Below are 24,150 nucleotides of genomic sequence, written 5' to 3' on the forward strand. Positions count from 1 at the left end.
CAAAGGTTTTCCATGGGGCCGGGAGGTATAGGAGCCGTCCGCCCGGCCGTGGATCTCGAGGTCCCTCGCGGACTCAGAGGTTCCTTTACTGCCCCTCGGGCCTACCAGGACTATAAGCCCGCGCCCCTTCTTTCCCTCACGCGGAAGACCATGGTAGAATCGAGGAGGTCGTGGACCGCCCACGTACAGACGCCCTTACGTGAGTACCCCCGAGTGTATAGCTTTACGGGCAAGCGTGGGGGGCAGACTAGCGCTATTTCTCGATATGTGGGGCCCGATCACCACAGATTGTTGGGTTCTGGATACGGTCAGGGGTTTCCATCTAGATTTGTTGTCTCCCCCTGTCCAGACTTCTGTCCCACAGGAACTGAAGTTGCTGGAAGAGCAGTCCGGGTTAATTACCGCGGAGATCGCGGATCTTTCTGCCAAACGAGCTATCCAGGAAATTCCCTACGATCACCCAGGGTTCATAAGCAATTTGTTCCTTGTTGCCGAGAAAAGGCGGAGGTGTCCGACCGGTGATAAACCTCAAGCACCTCAACAGTTTCTTCTGTTACGATCACTTCAAGATGGAAGGTGATCATTGTCTCAGGGACCTGCTCCGTCAAGGGGACTGGATGGTCAAACTGGACCTCAAAGATGCCTATTTGACCATACCCATGGCGGAAGAGCACTGGGACTTATTGCACTTTACGTGGCAATGACGTCGGTGGCGGTTTACCTGTCTGCCGTTCGGTCTATCTTTGGCTCCCCATGGTGTTTCACGAAGGTGATGAAGCCCGTAGTGGCGTTTCTCAGAGCTCGAGGGGTCCGCATGATTATCTACCTGGACGACATACTGATTATGTCTTCGTCCCCCGAGCAACTTCTCAGTCAGCTGGAATGGACGGTGGCTCTCCTGGAAGGATTAGGTTTCCTCATAAATTGGGAGAAATCCATTGTGACCCTGGTACAGAGGATAGAATTCCTAGGTTTCGAGGTCGATTCGGTCGCCCAGTTCTTATTCTTTCCAGAGGCCAAGCTAAAGTCTATGAAGGAGATACGGCGTGCGCTACGAGCCACCTCTCTCTCCGTACGACAACTGGCGAGGGTGATCGGCCTTTTGGCCTCATTGATTCAGGCGATTTTTCCAGGTCCACTACATTATCGGGCCCTACAACGTCTGAAGGGATCCCATCTTCGGTCGAGCGGTTCATTCGAGAGCGAATTGAGCCTGGACAGGGATTCCAAAGAAGAACTGCAGTGGTGGTTTGACCATATGGAGGCTTGGAACGGCCGGGCCATCTTCGGTACTGCTCCGGACATGATAATAGAATCGGATGCCAGCCTACATGGTTGGGGCGCTCGCTGTGGCAGTGTCTCCACAGGTGGAAGATGGTCCGAAGTAGAGTCAAGTTTGCACATAAATTGCCTGGAGCTGTTAGCGGGATCATTCGCCATTCGGAGTCTATCTCCGACTCAGGGAAATTGTTGTGTTCTTCTACGCATGGACCATGTGTCCGCAGTCAGGTATATAAATCACCTGGGTGGAACAAAATCAAAACAACTGGCAAAGGACTTCTGCCAGTTTTGCCTCCACAGCGCTGTATCGGTTACGGCCGAACACATCCCGGGATTGGACAACGAATGGGCGTATTGGAATTCGCGTTACCTGAAAGACTCAGGAGATTGGCATCTGCTACCTTTGACCTTTCGGCTGATAGATCGGCTATGGGGTCCGTTGCACCTGGATTTGTTCGCGTCCAGACTGAAACTCCCAACTGCCCCAATACTTCAGTTGGAGACTGGACCCAGCGGCCGCGGCGGTGGATGCGTTCCTACAAACGTGGCCGCAGGGGCGTCACTTTGCGTTTCCACCATTCAACCTGATCTCTTGGACACTGGTGTACTCGACCAGACAGGATTGTACGTTGGTGGTGATAGCTCCCCTCTGGCAATCTCAACCGTGGTTTCCCCGTCTCCTGGAGATGGCGATGGATTTCCGTTGGATGATCGAAATGAGATCGGATGTGCTTCTGGATCCGGATGGGAACTCGCACGAATTGGTGGATCAGAATCTGCTCCAACTCACGGCTTGGTTGATCTCAGGGGACCCTGGTGTATCGCGGACATTCTGCAAGCTACTGCTCGACTCTTGGAGAATGCCTGGGCACCAGGTACCAGAACAGCTTGCAAATCTGTGTGGCGCGTGTGATCTGGCTGGTGCGTGGGAATATTGTTGGATCCACTTTCTGCCCCTCTGAATGAGGTGCTCAGTTTCTTGACTACACTTTTTGAATCTGGTTTGGCCTATCGCGCACCATTAATGTCAATAGATCGGCCATATCAGCCGGACATCGGGGGATTGACGGATCTCCGATTGGACAACATTAATTTGTGTATCGCTTATTGAAGGGTATCCGTTTCGCTAGACCTCCGAGATCCAGGTATTCGTTTTGGGATGTTAACGTTGTTCTTGGTTTCTTGGAGTCATGGCCCCGTAATGAGGAGTTAACGCTCAAACAGTTGTCATGGAAATTGGTTATGCTTCTATGTCTCCTTTCATGCAAGAGGGTCTCGGACGTCAGAGCTTTGGACTGGAACGCGATCTCATTCACCCCCGAAGGTGTGTCATTTAACATCTCGAGGAGGACTTCTAAGTCGGTGGACTACCCTAGATGTTCAGTCAGACCTGCCTTGTGTCCTGTGACTTGTCTCCGAGTTTATTTGGATCGCACTCGACAGTTGAGGTCAGCGGACTTGTCTCAACTGTTTATTTCCTTTAGGACACCGTTTCTCCCGGTCTCCTCGACTACGTTGGCTCGTTGGGTTAAGAGTCTCCTTTCCGCTGCAGGGATTGATACTTCAATAATTTCGGCTCATTTGGTTAGAGGTGCCATGGCATCGAAGGTTTCTACGATAGGATGTTGTTTGGATGATATCTTGAAGGCAGCGCATTGGTCTAAGGAATCTACGTTCCACGATTTTTATTACCGCCCGATTGAACATGTTTCCTCGTTAGTTGTGGCTCAGCTTTAAACTAGCATAATAGGAGCCTCTGTGTCATTAATACAATTCCCAGATTTTACTAATAACATGACGTAAAGTCATGATTTTATTAATGACACGGAGGCGAGTATTATTCCTGCCCACCCACCCGTGGGTCTGGGTTGGATTTGCGATGTGGTTCAATCGGGGGGGTCGTCTTCGTCTCTCACTGTAAGTACTCATGATTTATTTGTTCTTGGCTATGCAGTGTAGTCTTTGTATGGTGATATATATGATATTTTGACAATGATGTACTTTGTATACAGGCAGCATGGTTTTGATATATTGCACTCAGATCCTAAGTTTGGAGTTTACCACCTATTTCTCTGTTTTACAGCTTGATTTTGTTGTGATGCCGTTTACCATGTTGGCGATTGTTAGTTCCTTAAGTGGATATTTCGGTTTGGGTCTTCGGTTCAGAAGGCAAAGAAGAGAAAGTGGAAGTGCATAGCAAGACATTTATGGACTTTTCCTAGAAGCTGATTGGCTGCCCTGTTACTAGGCAGATATGGTTGTATCTGTTATATATATACTTCATATTTTACATTTTATATTTTCTCTTTGCTGCTGAGGAATAAAGTAGGAGAGCATAATACTCGCCTCCGTGTCATTAATAAAATGAGGACTTTACGTCATGTTATTAGTAATATCTGGGAATTTTAAGAAACAATATATAGTTTATTTTGTGTGCTCTGAATTTTGGCAAGATTTTATTCCTAAATTGACTTCATTAAAAGTACCAATCTCATTGAAGTGGTCTGTCCCCTGAATCCTCCAATGTAAAACTTTGCAGTTTTAGAGAAACTGCACTGTTTGTTGCAGAGTTAAGACTGCCTCCTATGGCTTTATACCAGACAGCAACTCAAAGCCTTCCTGCATTTACATGGATTGCCTAATGCTTGTGCTGTGCACATGTGCATTGGTTTCGTCCTCAACACTGACGTCAAATAGACCGACAGCACTGAGGAACCTTGGTGCTAGAATAAGGAGTATAAAAAGGGTTTTTAACTCATTTGCTTGGGCTCTAAAGAAAATCAATATCGGCCGATCCCTAATGCAGAACCACCACATATTCACTAATGTAGAAAAGGTTTACATTGTGTATATATATATGTATATATGTGTGTGTGTGTGTGTGTGTATATGTATATATACATATACACACACACACTATCAAGATAGAGTAATAAAAATCAGGGTGAATGTTTGACAGATTTAAGCTTATGCTAACTCTGACTGTAAGCTAAAGGCAGACTGGCAAATTACTCCAGTCATATTCCAACTGAAGATGTCGAGTTGTTAGTAAGTGTAAATACTGAATTCGACCAAGCCTGCCTAGAATAGGGAAAAAAGTTGTCTTTTAAAGGGACACTATAGTCACCGAAATGACAGCTTATTGTAGTTGCTCAGGCGCCTGCCTGTCTCTGCACACTTTTTAATGTATAAAATTCCTTTTCCGAGAAATGGGGAGGGGGACCTAAATGGTGGTTTGACAACTTGTGACAGGTATACATTTTTGTATTCCTGACACTATACTGCTCTTTTCATTTATGCTGTTTAACCTCTTTTGAGTGAGAGCCATAAAACCTCCTATAAAGTTAAACTCTGTACAGAAAACCTTTTTGATATTTGAGACTCTCCTTATAGTCTTAATGTGTGCGGAAAATCAAAGTAAGGGTTTATTTGCATTGAAAAGGTCCACCATTGTCATCTTTCATTTGTGTAGGATTTTTTTTTTTTTTTTTTACATATTTTCGTTTCATCTGATGCTGCACAGGTCCTAAAAAATAAAGGTCCATTCTTTAAAGCATTGCATAGATTATGCATTTACAAAGCGAAAACATCCAACCAAAATTAAGATTACTTTTTTTATTTCAAGAAGTTAGCATGTTTAAGACAAGGAAGTGAGCAGGCAATCTGGTTGATTCAATAACTTTCCATAGAACATTTTTTGTAGTGCTGATTCTATTCCATAAATCGCTGTACCTTAGTGTCGTATGGACATCACATGAGTTTCTGGAAGTTTTAGACCACCTAAAATCTTTCATATGTAAAAAGCTTGATAAACCAGAACTGTCAGAAACCTTTGCAAGATATTGACAGTTGTGTTTTTGAGAAACATGGCCGTTTTTAATGGTATGAACAACGAGCAAGAAAGATGTCTTTAGAATACAGCAACAGTTCTGATTTCTGGTTCCTGTCCTGTCATTCTGGGTTTTGTACACTAGTGTCCTCGGAAGCGCAGTGTGAGCACATCATTAGACTTGTTGCGTAAAGTAAACTGTGTCCACGCATCCACAAACTTACTTTGTGACAGATTTATCAGTGTTCTGAAAAGTCTTTTTGATCTGTAATCTTCATATATTTTGTTTGGTGTAAAGTGTCAACATTTTCACAAAGTGATCCATTTTATGAAAGACGACTAAATTTACAGGAAAATTCCATTTTAGGTAAAACCAAAATGCTTTATTTTTGGTTTTCGTAAATTTACAATGTAGGTAACAGAAAAAAAAAATACATACTGTAACAAAGCGGGTCAGGGTCCACTCTCAGTGACTGGGTGAAGACATGCGGTAACAATAATAGTTGTATAGTAATGTTACATGGTCCAAATCATCAATTTCGCCCCAGAATGTGAGGTTACAATGTGGTCCATTAGCCAGGGTTCCTTTATGGGATTTTCCGGTGCAAAAGTCACGGAAAGATTGTCTGTTACAGCAGCGAAAAATTGCATACATTAAAAAATATGATCAAGGCGCTAAAGCTGCAACAAACAAAAGCAAAATTTTAATAAAATGCAAAAAGCGCAGAACTGTCTAATCTCCCACTCTGCTTACTGCCTCTGTATTGACTGACCGGTGCAAAGGACAGAGAATAGAACAAGGAGATAGACGACTTGTGCGCATGATTTAAAATCACATGCACGCACGAGGCCGCAAACTGCAGGGGCAGAGGGATGAAAGCCAGTGGGGCAGCTGTTGGGCATGGATGGTTTAACGTCCGCGGTAAACGGTTTGGAAACCTGGTAAATGCTGCCTCCATAAAAAATTCAATAAGCTGAAGGCTTGGAGGTGGGAGTGTTCCTTTAGTGGTACAAATGGTCAGTTTTCTTTCAATGTTCTGATACTACTCCGGAGATCATTTTGGTAATATTGTTTTCTTTCATCAGGGAAGTCGAGACAACATGAGTGTCATCTTGATCTGTTTTCCAAGTGCACCAAAAGTATCCCCAGAGGCTGTGAAGAGAGAGGCAGAGCTGGACAAGTACCTGGAAAGCAGAGTAGAAGGTGGATCATTTAACCAAACTAAGTAACCTAGTAAATGTTTTGTTTTTGTTTTGTTTCAATTACGCCATTAAGTGCCATTTGTAATGTTAAATGCACATGGCACTTCAAGAAAGATGTATCTTCCTGACCGCAATCTTGTGTATATAAATTTATATTTTATGATAAAATGCATTATCTTTATTACATGAACGCAATTTACTCACATCAAACCTGTAGGTGACAGAGCAGCTATTTAGAAAGTTATGTTCTCATTCTCTCTCTAATAAACTGAACACTGTGAGGTGTTAGATTAAGTTTAATTATTGGTTCTTTCCATAATCTCCCCAATTTGTTCAAGTGTTGCTAATCTGAGTTTTAGCAACTTGTGTTTTGTTCTTTGTTTTAATCCAAACTGGATCTAAAGTGCAGTAGATACTGAAAATTATTTTAGCTAAATCAGTTTAAACCGTTCAAAAGATTATTTTAGCTACCCTAGCTATAATTGTGCTATTATAGAAAGCCCTTTTCAGTGTCAGTGTGGCATCACCACATCTCAGTGGCTGATTCTGTTCTGTATGTTATACCACTGAGCAATGATAAGCTGCAATGCTCTGCTTCCCATATATCTGCTATGTATGTAATACCACTGAGCAATGATAAGCTGCAATGCTCTGCTTCCCATATATTTGCTCTGTATGTAATACCACTGAGCAATGATAAGCTGCAATGCTCTGCTTCCCATATATCTGCTATGTATGTAATACCACTGAGCAATGATAAGCTGCAATGCTCTGCTTCCCATATATTTGCTCTGTATGTAATACCACTGAGCAATGATAAGCTGCAATGCTCTGCTTCCCATATATCTGCTATGTATGTAATACCACTGAGCAATGATAAGCTGCAATGCTCTGCTTCCCATATATTTGCTCTGTATGTAATACCACTGAGCAATGATAAGCTGCAATGCTCTGCTTCCCATATATCTGCTCTGTATGTAATACCACTGAGCAATGATAAGCTGCAATGCTCTGCTTCCCATATATCTGCTTTGTATGTAATACCACTGAGCAATGATAAGCTGCAATGCTCTGCTTCCCATATATTTGCTCTGTATGTAATACCACTGAGCAATGATAAGCTGCAATGCTCTGCTTCCCATATATCTGCTCTGTATGTAATACCACTGAGCAATGATAAGCTGCAATGCTCTGCTTCCCATATATCTGCTCTGTATGTAATACCACTGAGCAATGATAAGCTGCAAATCTCTGCTTCCCATATATCTGCTCTGTATGTAATACCACTGAGCAATGATAAGCTGCAATGCTCTGCTTCCCATATATCTGCTCTGTATGTAATACCACTGAGCAATGATAAGCTGCAATGCTCTGCTTCCCATATATCTGCTCTGTATGTAATACCACTGAGCAATGATAAGCTGCAATGCTCTGCTTCCCATATATCTGCTTTGTATGTAATACCACTGAGCAATGATAAGCTGCAATGCTCTGCTTCCCATATATCTGCTTTGTATGTAATACCACTGAGCAATGATAAGCTGCAATGCTCTGCTTCCCATATATCTGCTCTGTATGTAATACCACTGAGCAATGATAAGCTGCAATGCTCTGCTTCCCATATATCTGCTTTGTATGTAATACCACTGAGCAATGATAAGCTGCAATGCTCTGCTTCCCATATATTTGCTCTGTATGTAATACCACTGAGCAATGATAAGCTGCAATGCTCTGCTTCCCATATATCTGCTCTGTATGTAATACCACTGAGCAATGATAAGCTGCAATGCTCTGCTTCCCATATATTTGCTCTGTATGTAATACCACTGAGCAATGATAAGCTGCAATGCTCTGCTTCCCATATATCTGCTCTGTATGTAATACCACTGAGCAATGATAAGCTGCAATGCTCTGCTTCCCATATATCTGCTTTATAGGAACTGGATGTGTTGTGTGTGTGCTGCCAGATGATGCAGAACAGTGGGCACACATGAGGTCCACGTTCACTAGAAACCATTTTATAAACAAACTGGAACGGAACAGTAAAAAACCAAAATGCCTACCATTTATAAAGTGCCTCTAGATAGTATAAATACAATTCCTGATTATGGGGCCAGATATACAAGGCACCACGTGTCTGCTAGATCCTGCCTCACTTACTCCACTTCTCTTCCTGTAATTGGAGCTATTTTATGTTCATGTACAGGACATAATTTAAGATTAAATAAAACTGACAAAGTTTGGAGTATGTAGATACTTTTTTTTCTGTAATTTACTATTAAATAAACATTTATTGACTAATATTCAATGTTCTTTACTGTTTGACTGACATAATTTAATGCAACAGTTTTTAAAAGTGTTATAGATCCAGTACATTGCCACACAGTGAATAGGCACTTTCTCTACATATTTGATGTAATCAGTTCTCCCCTCCCTGTTAACTGAAGTTCTATAAGTGGAAATGCTTTAAGAAAACAAAACTTTACATCACCAACCTTCAGGGTTTTGTCCACTTCAGCAGGTAACACAGCAAACCCATAGCCCATGGATAGCTGTTTGCACAGCAGTAATGTTGAGCTCTAGTAGAATCCATTTATAGAAGAGTCTCACCTATATCTGTCACACTTCCTGCTTGTCTAATACAACCTATTGGGAGGGGCTAATCCGAATAGGGGCTTCTATGTCTATTATTCACTTTATACTTTTTTGAAAGCTGTTGGCTGAACTAAAAATCAACTCCCAACAAGCTCTTCTTCATGGTATGTGAAGCTGTGTTATTGGATATTGCAGGTTAGGCGGGAGGATCTGGAAGTGGATCTGTATGACCGTAATACTAGCAAGACTGACATATTTTAGAATGGAGATGGTTGGGTGGAGATGCAGTGTGTTGCAAACCATTTGCGTTTGAGAAATTACAAATTGAGAATGCAAAACAGTTTGACCAAAGCTTTAAAATGCTTGTTGTCAGCTGTCTCCTGGAGTGTCCATTCATATATTGTGTCCTTACAGAATGTGAGCGGGCACGCGTCTTATAATATGCATATGTCTAGATATGTACCATATTTTGTTCAATCGTGGGGGTGTTTTTATTAAATAGTGAAATGAAAAATATTTAGAAGAATATTCATGCTTTCACCATTGCAGATTTAGAGAAATATCCCAGTGTATCCAATTTGGCCTGAATTTTGCATTCACTTCTACAATTCACCGTATGAGTGCATATTCACTTATATGTAAGATATTTCTATTATATTTTTGTTTTTTACGATAGTCATGCATTGATGATTCACAACTGTAGCATCCAGTCAGCTGGCAAAATTTCAAATGTAACATTTTTAGGGCAAACAATTAAACATAGATAATTAAAAATAGTTTTATTATTGCATTTGTTTTTATTGGAGTGGACTTTACTGTTAAGGTCTGTAAAAAAAAAAAAAAAAAAGTATATATTTTATATAATTTTAAGTTTTAATAAATTGTTTTGCGAGCTTAATCTATATAAGTAGAACGTAATGGCCAAAGAGATAGCAATGATTTAATGTACCTGTTGTGATATGGTGAATACAAACCTGCTTGTAGTGCACATATGAGTGAATATTACACTGTAAGTAACATCAGTTAAACACTTATTCTGCATACCATATCGGAAACGTAAAATACAGCTTTAGGACAAGTTTTATATTAGGTGATTTATGCCTTTGTGCCAAAATAGCACAATTAGACGTTTATTAAAATGTAATGGACATCAAAATGTTAATATACAGGTTCCACGTAGTCTAACTGAATGTATAGTTTTTATACATAAGCCACATTTGTAATTAAGGCTGTAATTTATATATTTTGTTCCCTCGGAGTAGCATTCTATGAATTGAATTGTTTCTAATAAGGAATATGAAATTGCACTTTTTTTTGTACTACAATACAACTTTGTTTGTTTTGTCTACTTATGAATGTAAAACTGGTGCAATTTTCTTTCTAAAAAAAAAAGTCTTAAAGTTTTACACTGTTCATAGGTTAAGAGTTATGAATTCTAAAAACATTTTTAATGACTACCTAGTTAAAATGAATGTGCCACAAATCATTTTTTTTTTCCAGTCAATATTTTTAATCAACTTTTTCTATCCATTTAGAGTAAGACTGGTTCTGTTTAGTTTTATAGATTAAGACCTAATAAAATAAATAAAAGAAACCGAAAAAAAATAATTTTGTTACACTTAAAATATCCAAAGCATAATCAATATTTAATACAGACATTGAATATTAGAAGTTTAAATGCATACGCCGCTAATAAAGATCTATCCTAACCTTGTGTTAAAGGGTTAAACTGTTTTTTTCTCTCTCTAGTGTTTAACATAATTTGAATTGAAGTATTAGTGAGCATATACTGTAAGTTATAGTATTCTGACTTGTGATCTGTATTATGCAGAGTGTCCGCTATAGTTTTATACTAATGTATTAGTTTAGTGGCGATTGTATGTTAAATGTAATCCACATCTTAACGTTGTGAATTGTCAAGATTAAGCTAAATAGAATTTTTTTCTTTTTGTATAGGCTTTAATCAGCAGTAGAACCGTGTAGATCCAACTAGATGTTAAAATAATACAATAAAAGAATTTGGAAAACAAAAGTCTGAGATCTTTGCATTTTATTCAGAATAATGGTTTCTAATTTCTAAGGGCTGATTCCGCTTATGATTCATTAAACAGTGGGGGGTTTGAGTTGGTTGGAGTGCTGGTATGCGTATAGTAGGTGTGCGAATACGCCACAAAACTTATAGCGGTCTGATACTGTAGCATTGGAGGTAGGTGTGTGAACAAACATGATAGCAAAGGTTTTTTTTTTGTTTTGTTTTTTATCCAGGTCTTGTTTTTGTGTTTTAAACACAGGATATACTATATGCTTTGCATTTATTTAACAATGTACACCCAGATTCCCATTTATTTTATTTTTTTACCTTTCCAAAATAAAAGAAATGTATCTGTGAATGTTCTGTAATGGTGGATTTGTGTTTGCATTTGAATAGCACTTACAAAACAAGTACTTCTGATTCCTAGAAATCATAAAGAAGCAGGGTGAAGAAGGTGTACCAGACTTAGTCCACGTGATGCGTACGCTAGCCACTGAGACCATCCCTAACCTCCCACCTGGGGGAGAATTGGCAAGCAAGTGAGTTAACCTGAATAATTTGTTATTGGATTTAGATTGTGTGTAGGGAACATTATTCCACTGTAAAAAATACATCTGCATATCAAAATGTATTTCTTTGTGTGAGCATCTGAATTATTTAAAATATTATACTGGGCCAGACTCAAAGTGATGCACAAATATAATTTATTTTTTGTATAAAAATTATCATAGAACAACTCCAGCACAAAGAAAAAATACTGAAACCACGAGCAGCATGTAATCATGTGTACAAATATGAATCTGAACTTGGTCAGTTATTCTACTCAAAAAAAAAAAAAAAACACTTTAATGTTCCGAATACAAAGATGTATTCCTCAGCCCCCACCCTGGCGATGTAAAACATGTTAAAGAATGCTTTAGTCACTTACAAAATCCATGCTGTGCCTCCTCCTAAGTCAGCTGACTGGGGAGAGGGAGGGAGGTAACGTGCATGTGTGGCGAGCGCCGTGTGCTCATTGGCCTTTTCCATAGGAAAGCATTGCCTCAATGCATTCCTTTGGGGTTTTCATACTCTGGATGTCCTAATGCAGTGCGTGAGGATGTCTAGCGTTGTCAGGAAGCACCTCTAGTGGCTGTCTGGTGGAGAGCCACTAGCCGTAGTTTTTGTACCGGGTGTTTTACATTGCAGGACTAAGGGGGCAGTGACTCTACGATGAAATGAAGTGGTCTGGGTGCCTATAGTGTCCCATGTAATACGTGAATCCAAGTTTGTCTTGTAATTATCTCTGAAGTCCTGCACCCAGGAATGCACAGCACATCCAGATGTATTTAACTTTTTTTTCCCTTCATATTAAATAGTAAATTATGTAACAAAATTCACTGGCAACAACCTAATTACTATTGATAATATAAATACACTTGTCCTCGCAAGCTGCAGCATAGATGTTATGAACGCTGGTATTGTAGATACCCGTTCGCCTATTTCCTCCTGAACTGCTGAAGCCTGAGTGATTATAGCTTGCAGTTCGGATGTAGATTTGAATGGTTCCCAGACGAATGCATCAGGTAGTTTCTCCCCAGCAAGTAGACAGTTACCCAAACATCAGCCTAGACTAGATGAAGGGTACAACAGGAATTAAGTTTAATGGTGCCACACTGGCCTTTATGCAACACACTCCCAAATGGACCTTATGTGGGACTCCAACACAAAGTTAACAACCAATTACAACAAGGTTACAAAGTATGACACCACCTATACATCACACAATCATTCCTCTCTGCCTGGGAGATAATTGAGCCAAATACTGTAATAACTCCATTATCTCCAGGCAGAAAAAACACATTTCCATAAAATGTAAAAAGAACCCCCAAAACACATATCCCCTGATAGCCCTGACCAACATATCCAAAAATCACCCAGATCAGTTCAGGGGTTTTGGAATTCTATGGATGTCTTAATTTGACCGACTGCACACAAGGCTCCTTCCCAGATATAGCTCCATGAGTTTAGGTTGTGCAGTCGATCTTTTTCGGAAAGTCTTGAAACCGAACAAATACACGAACAGTACCCCCTGGCTCTTAGCGTTTGTTCCCCTAGTTAGTGGGAACAAAACTACCGAACAGCGCTCTCCTGGCTGTTCGGGAAAAGGAAGCAGGCATTCGTAAAAGTTTGACTGGTGTTCGGGAAGTCGAGTGTCCGATTTTAGTTCCAGACACTCAACGACCAAGTCCCTCCTGCCTCCCAAGATGGCCGCCGTTTTCTTCTGCACGTGGCGTTGGACTATACGAACGGCTGCCACACAGGGAGAGCTCTTAATCCACTGTTCTCTTTGAAGTTAATGAGCCAGGGGGATAGTTGGTGTTTGGTAGTTTTAACTACCGAACCAAAAAAGTCAGTCCCGAATAAACAGGGTAGTTTCATCACAATAGACACTCGCTATTAGTATATATGTGTTGGTTACATATTCACCATTCTCCTTACCATGTGGGATTCAGAATCCGACCTCTTCTGCTATTCATGTCAGTTGCCGCCTTATGAAAAGAAACCGCTCTCCCTCCATTACATCCCTCGGCTCCTCTCCCACTTTGTCTCAGTGCTATTTCTCTGTAGAAAGGAAGATACATGCATATAATGCCAACAGATTACAATGGCACAGTAGAATATGCTGACAATATTCATATATATTTAATATGAAGTGAGTATTGACTTATAATATAATTTGGAGATAGACCACAGATTGTCAACTAAAGTTCTGAACTGTGCATTGCTACAGCAGGATAAGTTATAGAGAAGTATGCAGAAGGAAAATCCTGCACATATGTGAAGAAGGGTTTGGTGTCCTGTGAACCCGCCAAGGACCAGGCTATTGAGAATCACGATTAACTTTGGTACTGCAAATGTTATTGAACAAACTGCCCAGTGGCAAAATAGTCTGGTAGTGTTATTAGAGACTAATAAAAGTATACAGTGTGTAGGTCCCACTCATCTGACTTAATCTTGATAATGACAACTAATAGTAGCTGGCATGCTGGTTTTCTTTAGCTTAATGTAACGCTGGAGACTATTTCCTACCTTGGACCATTTCGATGCCACACTCTTTTTAATTAGAAGTGAAGACTAGTGTTTCTAATGTACGTTTTGATATCCGACTGATAGAGCAGCTGGTTATTTTGTTCCCCCTCATTGATGTATTAAAACAGCACTGATAATATGTGAAAATAGAACTCAAGGCTCATGTTCATCCCAAAATGGAGACGAAATCATCAGAGCAGTATGGGTTTTACTTGGAATATTCAAGTACAAGTCTACTTTTAATGGTGGCATGTTTCTTAGTATGTTTTTGTAGTGGTTTGGTGAAGGTTTCCTACTCACTTCATCGTGTCTGTGTAATATGTTTTTATAGTATGCTAATTGATGTTTTTATTGGCATTTTTTTTTTCCTCCTTCAATGGCATTATAAATCTCAAATCTGTTAGAAAAACGCCCTTTTCCTCAGATTTATGTAAAAATCGAATTCTGTCTTTCTCCTTTATCCTGATGTATCTCACACACATAATATCCAGACTTGTGCGGCCTACTGCTGTCTCTGCCTCCAGCCACTCATGGGAGCATTAAAAGGGGGAGTGGAGGAGTATGGGAGATTGGAGTAACTGACACCAGCAATGGGTTACATTCAGTAATGCCTGGAGAGTGCAGATGATATATGTGCATGAACTTATTTATTTAGATGTTTGTTAGTTTTTTGTCCTTTGTTTTGTTTTTGGCTTTTGATTCTTTGCAAGTTGGCAAAATTAGGTGACTTAGTATCTGATTTCTAAATGGAGATCTTTAATTTTGTCTTCTGCTACAGGGTAACATTTTAACTTTATTTTAAAGGTTCGGTAATGTTATTTGCATGAAATGTCACATTACATGTACAGTTAATACATAACAAATATATTTAAATATATATATATTTAGTATTTGTGCAAGTATGGACAATTTCACAGTGAGAGTCCGTAGCAGGCAGACCCCTCCCAGACCAGGATGGGGCTTCACTAATCAGAACATTCCATTGTGATATGTGGGGTCTGCTTTTAATTCTCCCATCAGCAGAGGTTAATGGCATAATGCACAGAGCGCTGTTTACTGTTCAGTTGTGTGTTTGGCATGAGGCAGTCATAACAAAAGGAATAGGTAGCGTGAAACTTGGTGTTCCAGGTTTGGTGGGCAATTATAAGCCACTCTCACTCATGATTGTGGGTACACAGTGCTCTGTATTATCAACTTTAGAAACATATAAAGTTGTTATGGTGCTTAGTGAGAATGTAAACACATCGGAATTTTGGATTTATTTTTTTGCATAAGTACAATGGTGACAGGTTTGCTTTAACCCCTTAAGGACACATGACATGTGTGACATGCTATGATTCCCATTTATTCCAGAAGTTTGGTCCTTAAGCGGTTAAATAGTTTAAAAACTCTACATGCTGTGATTTTAGTATTGTAATGAACAATAATCTACAAGGTGGGTTAAAGACAGAGTAACATGGGTCTTCCGGAAACCCACATGGTATTTATGGGGGTTTATGTAACCGTGTGAGTCCTGTGTGTACATTTTATCATAAAGCAGGGCATGGTTTACAGGGAATGGAGCTTGCAAGGTATAATCATGCTAGCGTTCAAGTGACTCAGCAATGTTCTGAACAAATGACAGCATGCTCCATCACTTTCCTGATTATTTGCTCAAACTAATTATGCATAAAGTGTCCGTTACTCAACAACACAAGCTGCTTTATACTGCCCTCCCCTTCAAAATTAATCCACCCACACTAGCATGTCTCATGAGTATGTTACAACATTTTTAAATTAACCATAGTTTCCCAAGCCCCGCCTCTCTAGGTATGTATAAATAGGGTCTTTCATTCTCAGAATGAGAATAGAATTTTGCCTCTTTATAAATCACCGGTAAGACCACACCTTGAATACGCTGTTCTGTACCTGTTCTAAAAAAGGCTGTTATGGTACAAATAAAAGTGTGGAAGTGGACTACAAAATTGATAAAAGGATTGGAACATTTTAGTTATAACCAAAGGTTAACACATTTAAACTGCTTTAGTTTGGGAAAAATGGCAGGATATGGTAGCATTATTCAAATATATTCGGGGCCAATACAAACCATTTTCTGGAAATCTATTCATAAACAGGTCTATACATAGGACACAAGGTCACGCATTTAGACTCGTAGAAAGGAGATTCCAATTTTAAGGGAAAGTTATTTTTTTTTGTTTGTTCGTTCGTTTTTTGTTTTTGTTTTTTTTAACCGTAATATCCATAAGGATGTGGAATCCTCTGCCTAAACAGGTGGTTTTCAGTCTATACAGGTGTCTAAATAACAATTGGATAAATACTTGCAAACACATAATATACAGGGATATATTTTTTTATTAGTGGGATAATAGCCTTTTGATCCAAAGAGTTATCTTACTGCTATTCTGGGGTCAAGAAGGATTTTTTTTTTCCCTAGTTTGTTGCAAGATACAGGTGTTTGGTTTTATTTTTTGTTATCCAGTCCTGCAAAATCTTAGAGGAAGATTAATTGGATATACCGTATATACTCGAGTATAAGCCGAGGCCCCTAATTTTACCCCAAAAAACTGGGAAAACGTATTGACTCGAGTATAAGACTAGGGTGGGAAATGCAGCAGCTACTGGTACATTTCTAAATAAAATTAGATCCTAAAAAAATTATATTAATTGAATATTTAAGGTGTGTGTGTATATAATGAATGCAGTGTGTGTGCCGAGTCCCGAGTGTGTGTGTGTGCGCGCCCCGAGTGTGTGTGTGCGCTTTTTTCTTATTTAATTATTATTTTAATATTATTTTTTTTATTTTATTACTATTTTTGTATTATTAATATATATTTATTTATTTTTCGTCCCCCCTCCCTGCATGTTAGCTGGCCAGGGAGGGGGGCTCTCACTCCCTGGTGGTCCAGTGGATGGGCTGTAGGTGGGGGGCTGGCAGGAAGCTGTTACTTACCTTCACAGCAGCTCCTGTCAGCTCCCTTCTCTCTCCTCTGGTCCGTGCAGCTCCCTCTGCAAGTCTTGCGGCCGCGCGGAGCGTTGCCACGGTAACCCGTGGCAACGCTCTGACCCCGCGGCTCTCGCGAGACTTGCAGAGGGAGCTGACCTGGGAGCTGCACGGACCAGAGGAGAGAGAAGGGAGCTGACAGGAGCTGCTGTGAAGGTAAGTTACAGTTTCCTGCCAGCCCCCCGGTCCTTGTCTGTATTATGGCAATGTAAATTGCCATAATACAGACATTGACTCGAGTATAAGACGAGTGGGGGTTTTTCAGCACAAAAAAATGTGCTGAAAAACTCGTCTTATACTCGAGTATATACGGTAAGTGCAAGTTTAAGATTTTAGCTTGGAGTCCTCATGAGATTAGAACAGACAACATGTCAACCGAGGTGAAGTTTCCCAGTGAATTCTGAACACGCAGATCTTCTTCCAAGCATTGTTTATGCTGTCCCTACATGGCCTGTACATGGGCAATGAGTTTGCGTATTTCATTAATATTTCTTAATTAGACTTTTAGTAAGACCAAAGCTATTTTTACCTAATGATAAAGCTGGATGGAACAGAGAGGGCAAATGAGTTTAACAGCTATTATCACAGAATGAAACATTGAGAATTTTGTCGTACTTCTTTTCCCAGTTTTTAGATCTATGTATCTATAGACGACGCATTAAACGGGGTTGACATTAATGGGGTGACTTGGGATGTAACTGTTTTGGTGAAAAATTGTCTTGCTTCGTCTGTTCTCTTCCAGTTGTATCAAAGATTTAAAAAAAAAAATTACAAAATTAAAAATCGAGTCACTTTTTTTATTTTTTATATATTCTTTATTTTTATTGTGTAAAGGGAGGTACAAACATATCTGTAATGCCACAATAACAGTTACAGACCTTTCAAAGCTGACAATCTGTGACATAAGAGTACAACGGCACATTTTTGAATAGTTAGAATATCGCTGAGTAAGTCAGAAGATTAGTTAATACGTTTAACTATAGCAAGAGATGAGATTTGCAGGAAGTAAATTGACATGCCATGCATAGTAACTTCAAGAGTTATAATAAGTAGGAGACAGGAGTCTAACACGCTTGCTTGAGTAGCCTAATACCCTACTGCATCTTATACATTTGCCTATCGCTTAGTGGGTCTGAGCAGGCTGCTTTTGGGCTGGAGCCGCAGCGAGACAATCATTTTAAAACCGTGCTAAAGCATTGACATTACGGGTTAAACAGTAAAAACATTAGCATGGGGTGGGGTGAACCACGATTAACATAGCTAAAATAACCTCACTAGAGTAGTTGTAGTGTGGTATTCTGTTTTGCAATATAACAATATCTGGGCTTTGTGTGATGAATATACATTTAACACGCTGGAATAAGATTCGCTGAAAAAACATATAAAAACAATAGGCCATAGTCACCAGTCACTGGTGGGAGCAGTATGAGGTATGAACAATTATCTCATCTGCAGTGATAAGTGTCCCGGTCAGCCAATTCCTGCCGGAGGCTTTGCACAGTCCCGGTTAGGTGCCCAGGCGTATCTTGATCTCGGGCGCTGCCTGTGCTCGGGAGGTTCCCCCTTCCGTGATTTGTGTATCTTTGTTGGTCTGGTTTGGTGTTGTCGCCTTTTTGGGCCTCGTCTCGCTGGACCCCCATGGGCCGGGTGCTGTAGCGCGGCTGCGGAGTGTTGCAGGCTCATCATGGCCGCAGGGCTCGGTGTTTCTGTTGCTGGGGTCAGCTCCAGTAAGTCTCTTCATGATGTGCAGCCTCTTAGCCGCTTGTGTTGCAGCATTGGTCGGGGAGAGGTGCTTGGTGCTGCGCTGATCGAGGTCAGACGCTTTTTTCGTGTGCGTCGCTTGCTTTAGGGTCCCTGTGTTGCTTGTGTGCGGGTGGGAGCGCGTGTTTCTCAGGGCCCTCTGGTATCAGAGTTGCCTGACTGCCATCTTAGGTGCTCGGGGTACCTGCTCATAATATTTGCGTCTCGACGCTGGTCTTATCCACGAGGCCACTGTTGGGTCAGCTTGTCGGTGGGTTGCCCCTCGGCTATGCAGGGCTTTCCTGAGGCCTGCACATAGCTGGTCAAACACTTCCACAGGGGATATGTGTGCTTTAGAGCGGTTTCTCCGTTTAGTTGATCTAGGCTGGGAGGCCATTTTGACTGTACCTTGTGGATCAGTTGCCCCGCCATGTCTTGTGGCTGTATTACATGCTTTCCTTGCTGGTCTGTGTGGCCAGGGTTTGTGGACCGGGATATCCCCCCCGGTCCAGTGGGGAGGAGGGACGGACTCTTTGTATTCCTGCTGGGGGTTCAGGCAGGGGACGGGAGACCGGCCGTCTCTCCCGCCCGGAGCCGGCACCAGGCCGCAGCCTCGCTGTCTCGCCTTGATCGGGCAGCATTCCGGTTTTCGGTATCGAAACGCTCCGCCCGTCTTTCTCGCTGATTAAGTCCCTGTTTGGTGCGGTTTGTGGGCGGCAGGAGCCCCGGTAAGAGGCTCGGGAAGGTAGTTTGTTAGGGAGCTCCTGCATAGTGCTACCATCCGCCATGCTTGTCATGCTTGTACATAAAATTTGTGAATCAGTGACTTCGCCTGTCTTTTGGCTTTCATTTTACCTTGAACCCTTTAACTAGCAGATATTAGTGTTTTTTAACATTCTGATTGCATAGCTGCAAAGAAATACATTCACTTATTAAAAGCACACTTCTTGTGTAAAAAATAAATTTTGTTTTCCTTGTAATAGTTTTCTATGTGAATTCACATTTTATTAAATTTAAATACATTAAAATTGTCTCCCCTTTTTTTTTTTTGTAGACGGAGTGTGATTGAAGCAGTTTACAACAAACTGAATCCATATAGAAATGATGATACTGTGAGTATAACCTTGAACATATTTTTTTTCTTTTTTTTTTTTTTCCAAGTTACATTTTTATTCATTTTTCATTTTTAAAACATGGGGTACAGAAAAAAAGAAAAGGGGAAAGGGGGGTTACAATCCACATTAATTACATTGTACAAAATAAAATGCTAAGTCTATAGCATTATTACTTATAAGTGATTTCTCCACCTAGAAATAGTTGGATTGCGTTAAAATGCCTACTCTTATAAGGCTTACTGGTAATACATTTATAACTCTTTGTGGAGTATCTCTTTCTAAGATAATTTATTAGGCTTAAATTTCCACTTGCTATTGGCAATTAAAAAGTTGGTCCTGGCAAGTAGAAATTCACCACTGGTGAGTGTGCCATGGACTCTTCTGGCTTGCAGTTTCTAGAAACGTTCAAGTCTCGACTAGTAGTGTAGGACTTGAGATTTTAAGCCCAGAATATGTGAAATGAACAGTGTACTAAGTGGAATATCTGCGCTGACCATTCATTATGTTTCTTACAGGTTTGTTCACTAAACTCAGAATTTTAGTCAATTGAAATCCAAAAAGAATAAAACTAAAACATTATTTTCGGAGTTCACATTTCACTGTACATTTTGCCTACTGGCTTATACTTTCTTGCATTTCGAGGTTACGGAACAAACCCTTTAGTGTTTCATTTTAAAGGAACACTATAGTCACCTAAATTACTTTAGCTAAATAAAGCAGTTTTAGTGTATAGATCATTCCCCTGCAATTTCACTGCTCAATTCACTGTCATTTAGGAGTTAAATCACTTTGTTTCTGTTTATGCAGCCCTAGCCACACCTCCCCTGGCTATGATTGACAGAGCCTGCATGAAAAAAAACAAATGGTTTCACTTTCAAACAGATGTAATTTACCTTAAATAATTGTATCTCAATCTCTAAATTGAACTTTAATCACATACAGGAGGCTCTTGCAGGGTCTAGCAAGCTATTAACATAGCAGGGGATAAGAAAATCTTAATTAAACAGAACTTGCAATAAAGAGAGCCTAAATAGGGCTCTCTTTATAGGAAGTGTTTATGGAAGGCTGTGCAAGTCACATGCAGGGAGGTGTGACTAGGGTTCATAAACAAAGGGATTTAACTCCTAAATGACATAGGATTGAGCAGTGAGGCTGCAAGGGCATGTTCTATACACCAAAACTGCTTCATTAAGCTAAAGTTGTTCAGGTGACTATAGTGTCCCTTTAAATGTTTATTTTCTTTATTTGAGTGGCTGAGAGGAGACAGTTGCTGTGTCACATTGCTTTCTGAGAAAGGTGGTTGAAGTGATCTTTTTGAAGAGTTAGTCTGCAGTGTCTAATTGCTACCTAACAGTGTACCTCAGTATTGTCTGTGAGGTCAATGAATCTATGCCATATACAACAGCTATGTAAGAAAAATCTGGTGTGTAGTAGCAAAACAAATATAGCATGTTGGTCCGTCCAAATCTAGTTCTATATACCAATGGCAATCTCCCCTACAGGATTCACTATTCCTGTGTTTTATTAATGGCTGTTAAGCTAAACACTTGGCCTCTAGAAATATTTTAATGGCTTTCATATCATGATGCAGTAGACAGGCAATTTATCTTGCTTAAGTAGGTGCATGTATTGTAATCTGCATATGACTCCGATAATGAGTGCATGTATTGTAATCTGCATATGACTCGGATAATGAGAACGCTTTTGTGCACCTTTAAAGTTACTATTAAAAGGATAAGGATAGCTGCACAGAGTTGACTGTTTTTGCTATGTGTTTGTGAAATATACGTTGTAGCTTAGTTCTTAAGAAAAGTGGACATAAGGACCGGGCCTTCATTGAGGTGTCTAATAAGGTCATCTCCAGGTACGTGAATATATCATGTTGGTAAAGCACCAACAAAGGGACTGCTTATTTGTCTCTTCTCTGAAGTTTGTATTTAAACCTCTACCTGTGACAATGCAGTTATAAGCTAATTGTGGTGGTTAGTACAATAAAGGTGAGGAATTGGGTGCTTTAAAGTGCTGCTGTTTTTGCATTTTGTAAACTTTGTTTTATGAAACTTAATCCTTTTTCTTATCTTCTCCCTTATGAAAAAAGGATTCTGCTTCAACCGATGATATGTGGTAAATCTGTCCATTAAACATGGAGTTTACATCCATCCTCCAAATGAAAAACACAGCCCAACCTCAGTGGTCCTTCTTAGCACCCATCCTCAACACTCATTTAAAGAAGGGAACGATGTGGGTGAGCGTGGTGACACCAGGGTATCCCAGCAGTTCAACTGGCAGAGAATCAGATTGGCTTTCCTCATATTTCTTTCTCTATCACTTCCTCACTTTATATATTTTCTTTGTAAAATTAGAAATTTCTGTAAACGTACTTTCAAACAATAATTCACATTGTAAATCAGACTCCAGCTATTTCTGTTGTATGATTTAATTATTATTTTTTTTTGTAAAGTGCAATTGTCCTTGTACAAAATGGTCATATTTAATTATGGACTGCAAATTTCTCCTAAAGGTTACAGGAAGTCTGGCTTGTTATGTCATGCAAACAATAATCTAACCCTATACTTTCATGTGGCGGTTTTAGATATGAAATGCAGCAGCAACATAACCCGCAAGGCCTCTATGGAATTGTTAATAAGATTGTAACTTTAATGTACAGGTGTTTGTTATTTTTGTGTTTTTTCCACCCTCTTTTCCCAAACATTGAATAACCTGCAATGATCTTAAATTTATTTTAATTTTCACATAGTGGTGATTTAGAGAATATTGGGGCATCTGATGAGCAATGTCAGCTGACCACACAGTCACTGCCCTATTGGACACTCGTAGGGAGTGCATTTTTCACTGCTTCAATGTGTAAGGGGTTAAGAACAAATGGGTACCCAAGATTTAACCTTATTTACTAATCATTTGTGTGGAGAGATTTATTCATTATCATTTTTTTTTTCTTTTTAATAAAAAAATAAAAAAAAAACTACACTGGCTGGGTCTGTTGCTGCTACAGAGTTTTGAATACCATTTTATCAATAAAGCTTGATTTGAGAAACAAATCTAATGCTAAAGTAGTAATTTCTGCTTTGTACTTTTTTTTTTTTTATCATACTATTAAAACGTCACTTTTGTATATTTTACTACACAGTGGAAACCCATATCTCAAATGGGTATGGACCAGTTTTGTTTCCCCCCTCAATTTGACAATGTGTTTTTAGAGAAGAAAAAAAAGCAACTTTACTATATTTAAAAGGGATGTTTCAGGCTTCATGTGTGTAGCTTGAAATTTGCCTGTTTGTAAAATGTTTTTTTTTTTTTTCTTCTTTTCAATCCTGACAATCTAACACTTTATGTATATTTTCCACTTGACCAATTTATTACATAGGACAAGTTAGTGATTAAACAATATTTGTGAATCCAAATGTATAGCATGTTAACAATGTTTAATTACTGGGGTTTTGAAAGCCTGATTTAGAATCTTGAATATGGAAGTGACAAAGAATTGTTTGTTTTCCCCTAAAAATCAAAATCGGAATGTTTCCATATAAGCTTTGTTGACAAAACTACTGTGCGTGCACTGTTTGTCTTCATGTAAGATGTTGTATTTGTATTGATATGTGGTTAATCATTTAAAAAAAAAAAAAAAAAAAAAAAAAAGATAACTTAAAAAAAAAAAAATATGTCTCCCACCATTTGGTAGTTAGAATTCCTTCTGTTTTTATTCCAGCATGTCTAACAAATTTGAAGACTATTGGGGCCCAAATGATTCTAAAGCAGTTAATTTACCATCTTACCCTGTTTTGTTTTTAAACAAAGCAGTATAGGAAAAACTGTTTGTTTGTAATTGGAGGTTTACATTTAACCCAAGTTCAGATTAAAAATGTTTGTTTTCCTTCAATCCAGTACTTTACAAGCTGATTACTTTTCGAAGATCAAAATGTTTTTTGTTATTTTGGTCATGGTTGGGAGGGGTTTTACTTAAATGATGTGATGGGGTTGATGGAAGTTTCAGAAGTTATGCAGTAATGTTCAAACCTGGCTGGTTTTTCGACTCTTCTTTAACCCCTTAAGGACACATGACCTGTGTGACATGTCATGATTCCCTTTTATTCCAGAAGTTTGGTCCTTAAGGGGTTAAAGCTAAATTTTGCAGGTTCTTTGTTAATTCTCAAGAAGTCACTATTAAACCCTTTTGGACATATTTTTTTTTGTATTTATTTAATTTTTTTCGTTTCCCCTTGGCTATTTTTGTCACCACCATACTTTAAAGTCATAGCTGGTA

General features: G+C 39.6%; 1 protein-coding gene across 1 annotated transcript in view; it reads left to right on the forward strand.

The window, feature by feature from the left end:
* Nucleotides 1-23,910, forward strand: part of PPM1A (protein phosphatase, Mg2+/Mn2+ dependent 1A) — a 44,924-nt gene extending 21,014 nt beyond the window's left edge. Inside the window, exons 3-6 of the mRNA XM_063439805.1 lie at nt 6,197-6,314; nt 11,368-11,479; nt 19,808-19,865; nt 21,967-23,910. Coding sequence (XP_063295875.1) covers nt 6,197-6,314; nt 11,368-11,479; nt 19,808-19,865; nt 21,967-21,996 — 318 coding nt within the window. The 3' untranslated portion in view covers nt 21,997-23,910. The remainder of the gene's footprint in view (nt 1-6,196; nt 6,315-11,367; nt 11,480-19,807; nt 19,866-21,966) is intronic.
* The last annotated feature ends 240 nt before the right edge of the window (nt 23,911-24,150 follow it).

This window comes from Pelobates fuscus, chromosome 13 (genome assembly GCF_036172605.1).
Source record: "Pelobates fuscus isolate aPelFus1 chromosome 13, aPelFus1.pri, whole genome shotgun sequence".
Classification (NCBI taxonomy): Eukaryota; Metazoa; Chordata; class Amphibia; order Anura; family Pelobatidae; genus Pelobates; species Pelobates fuscus.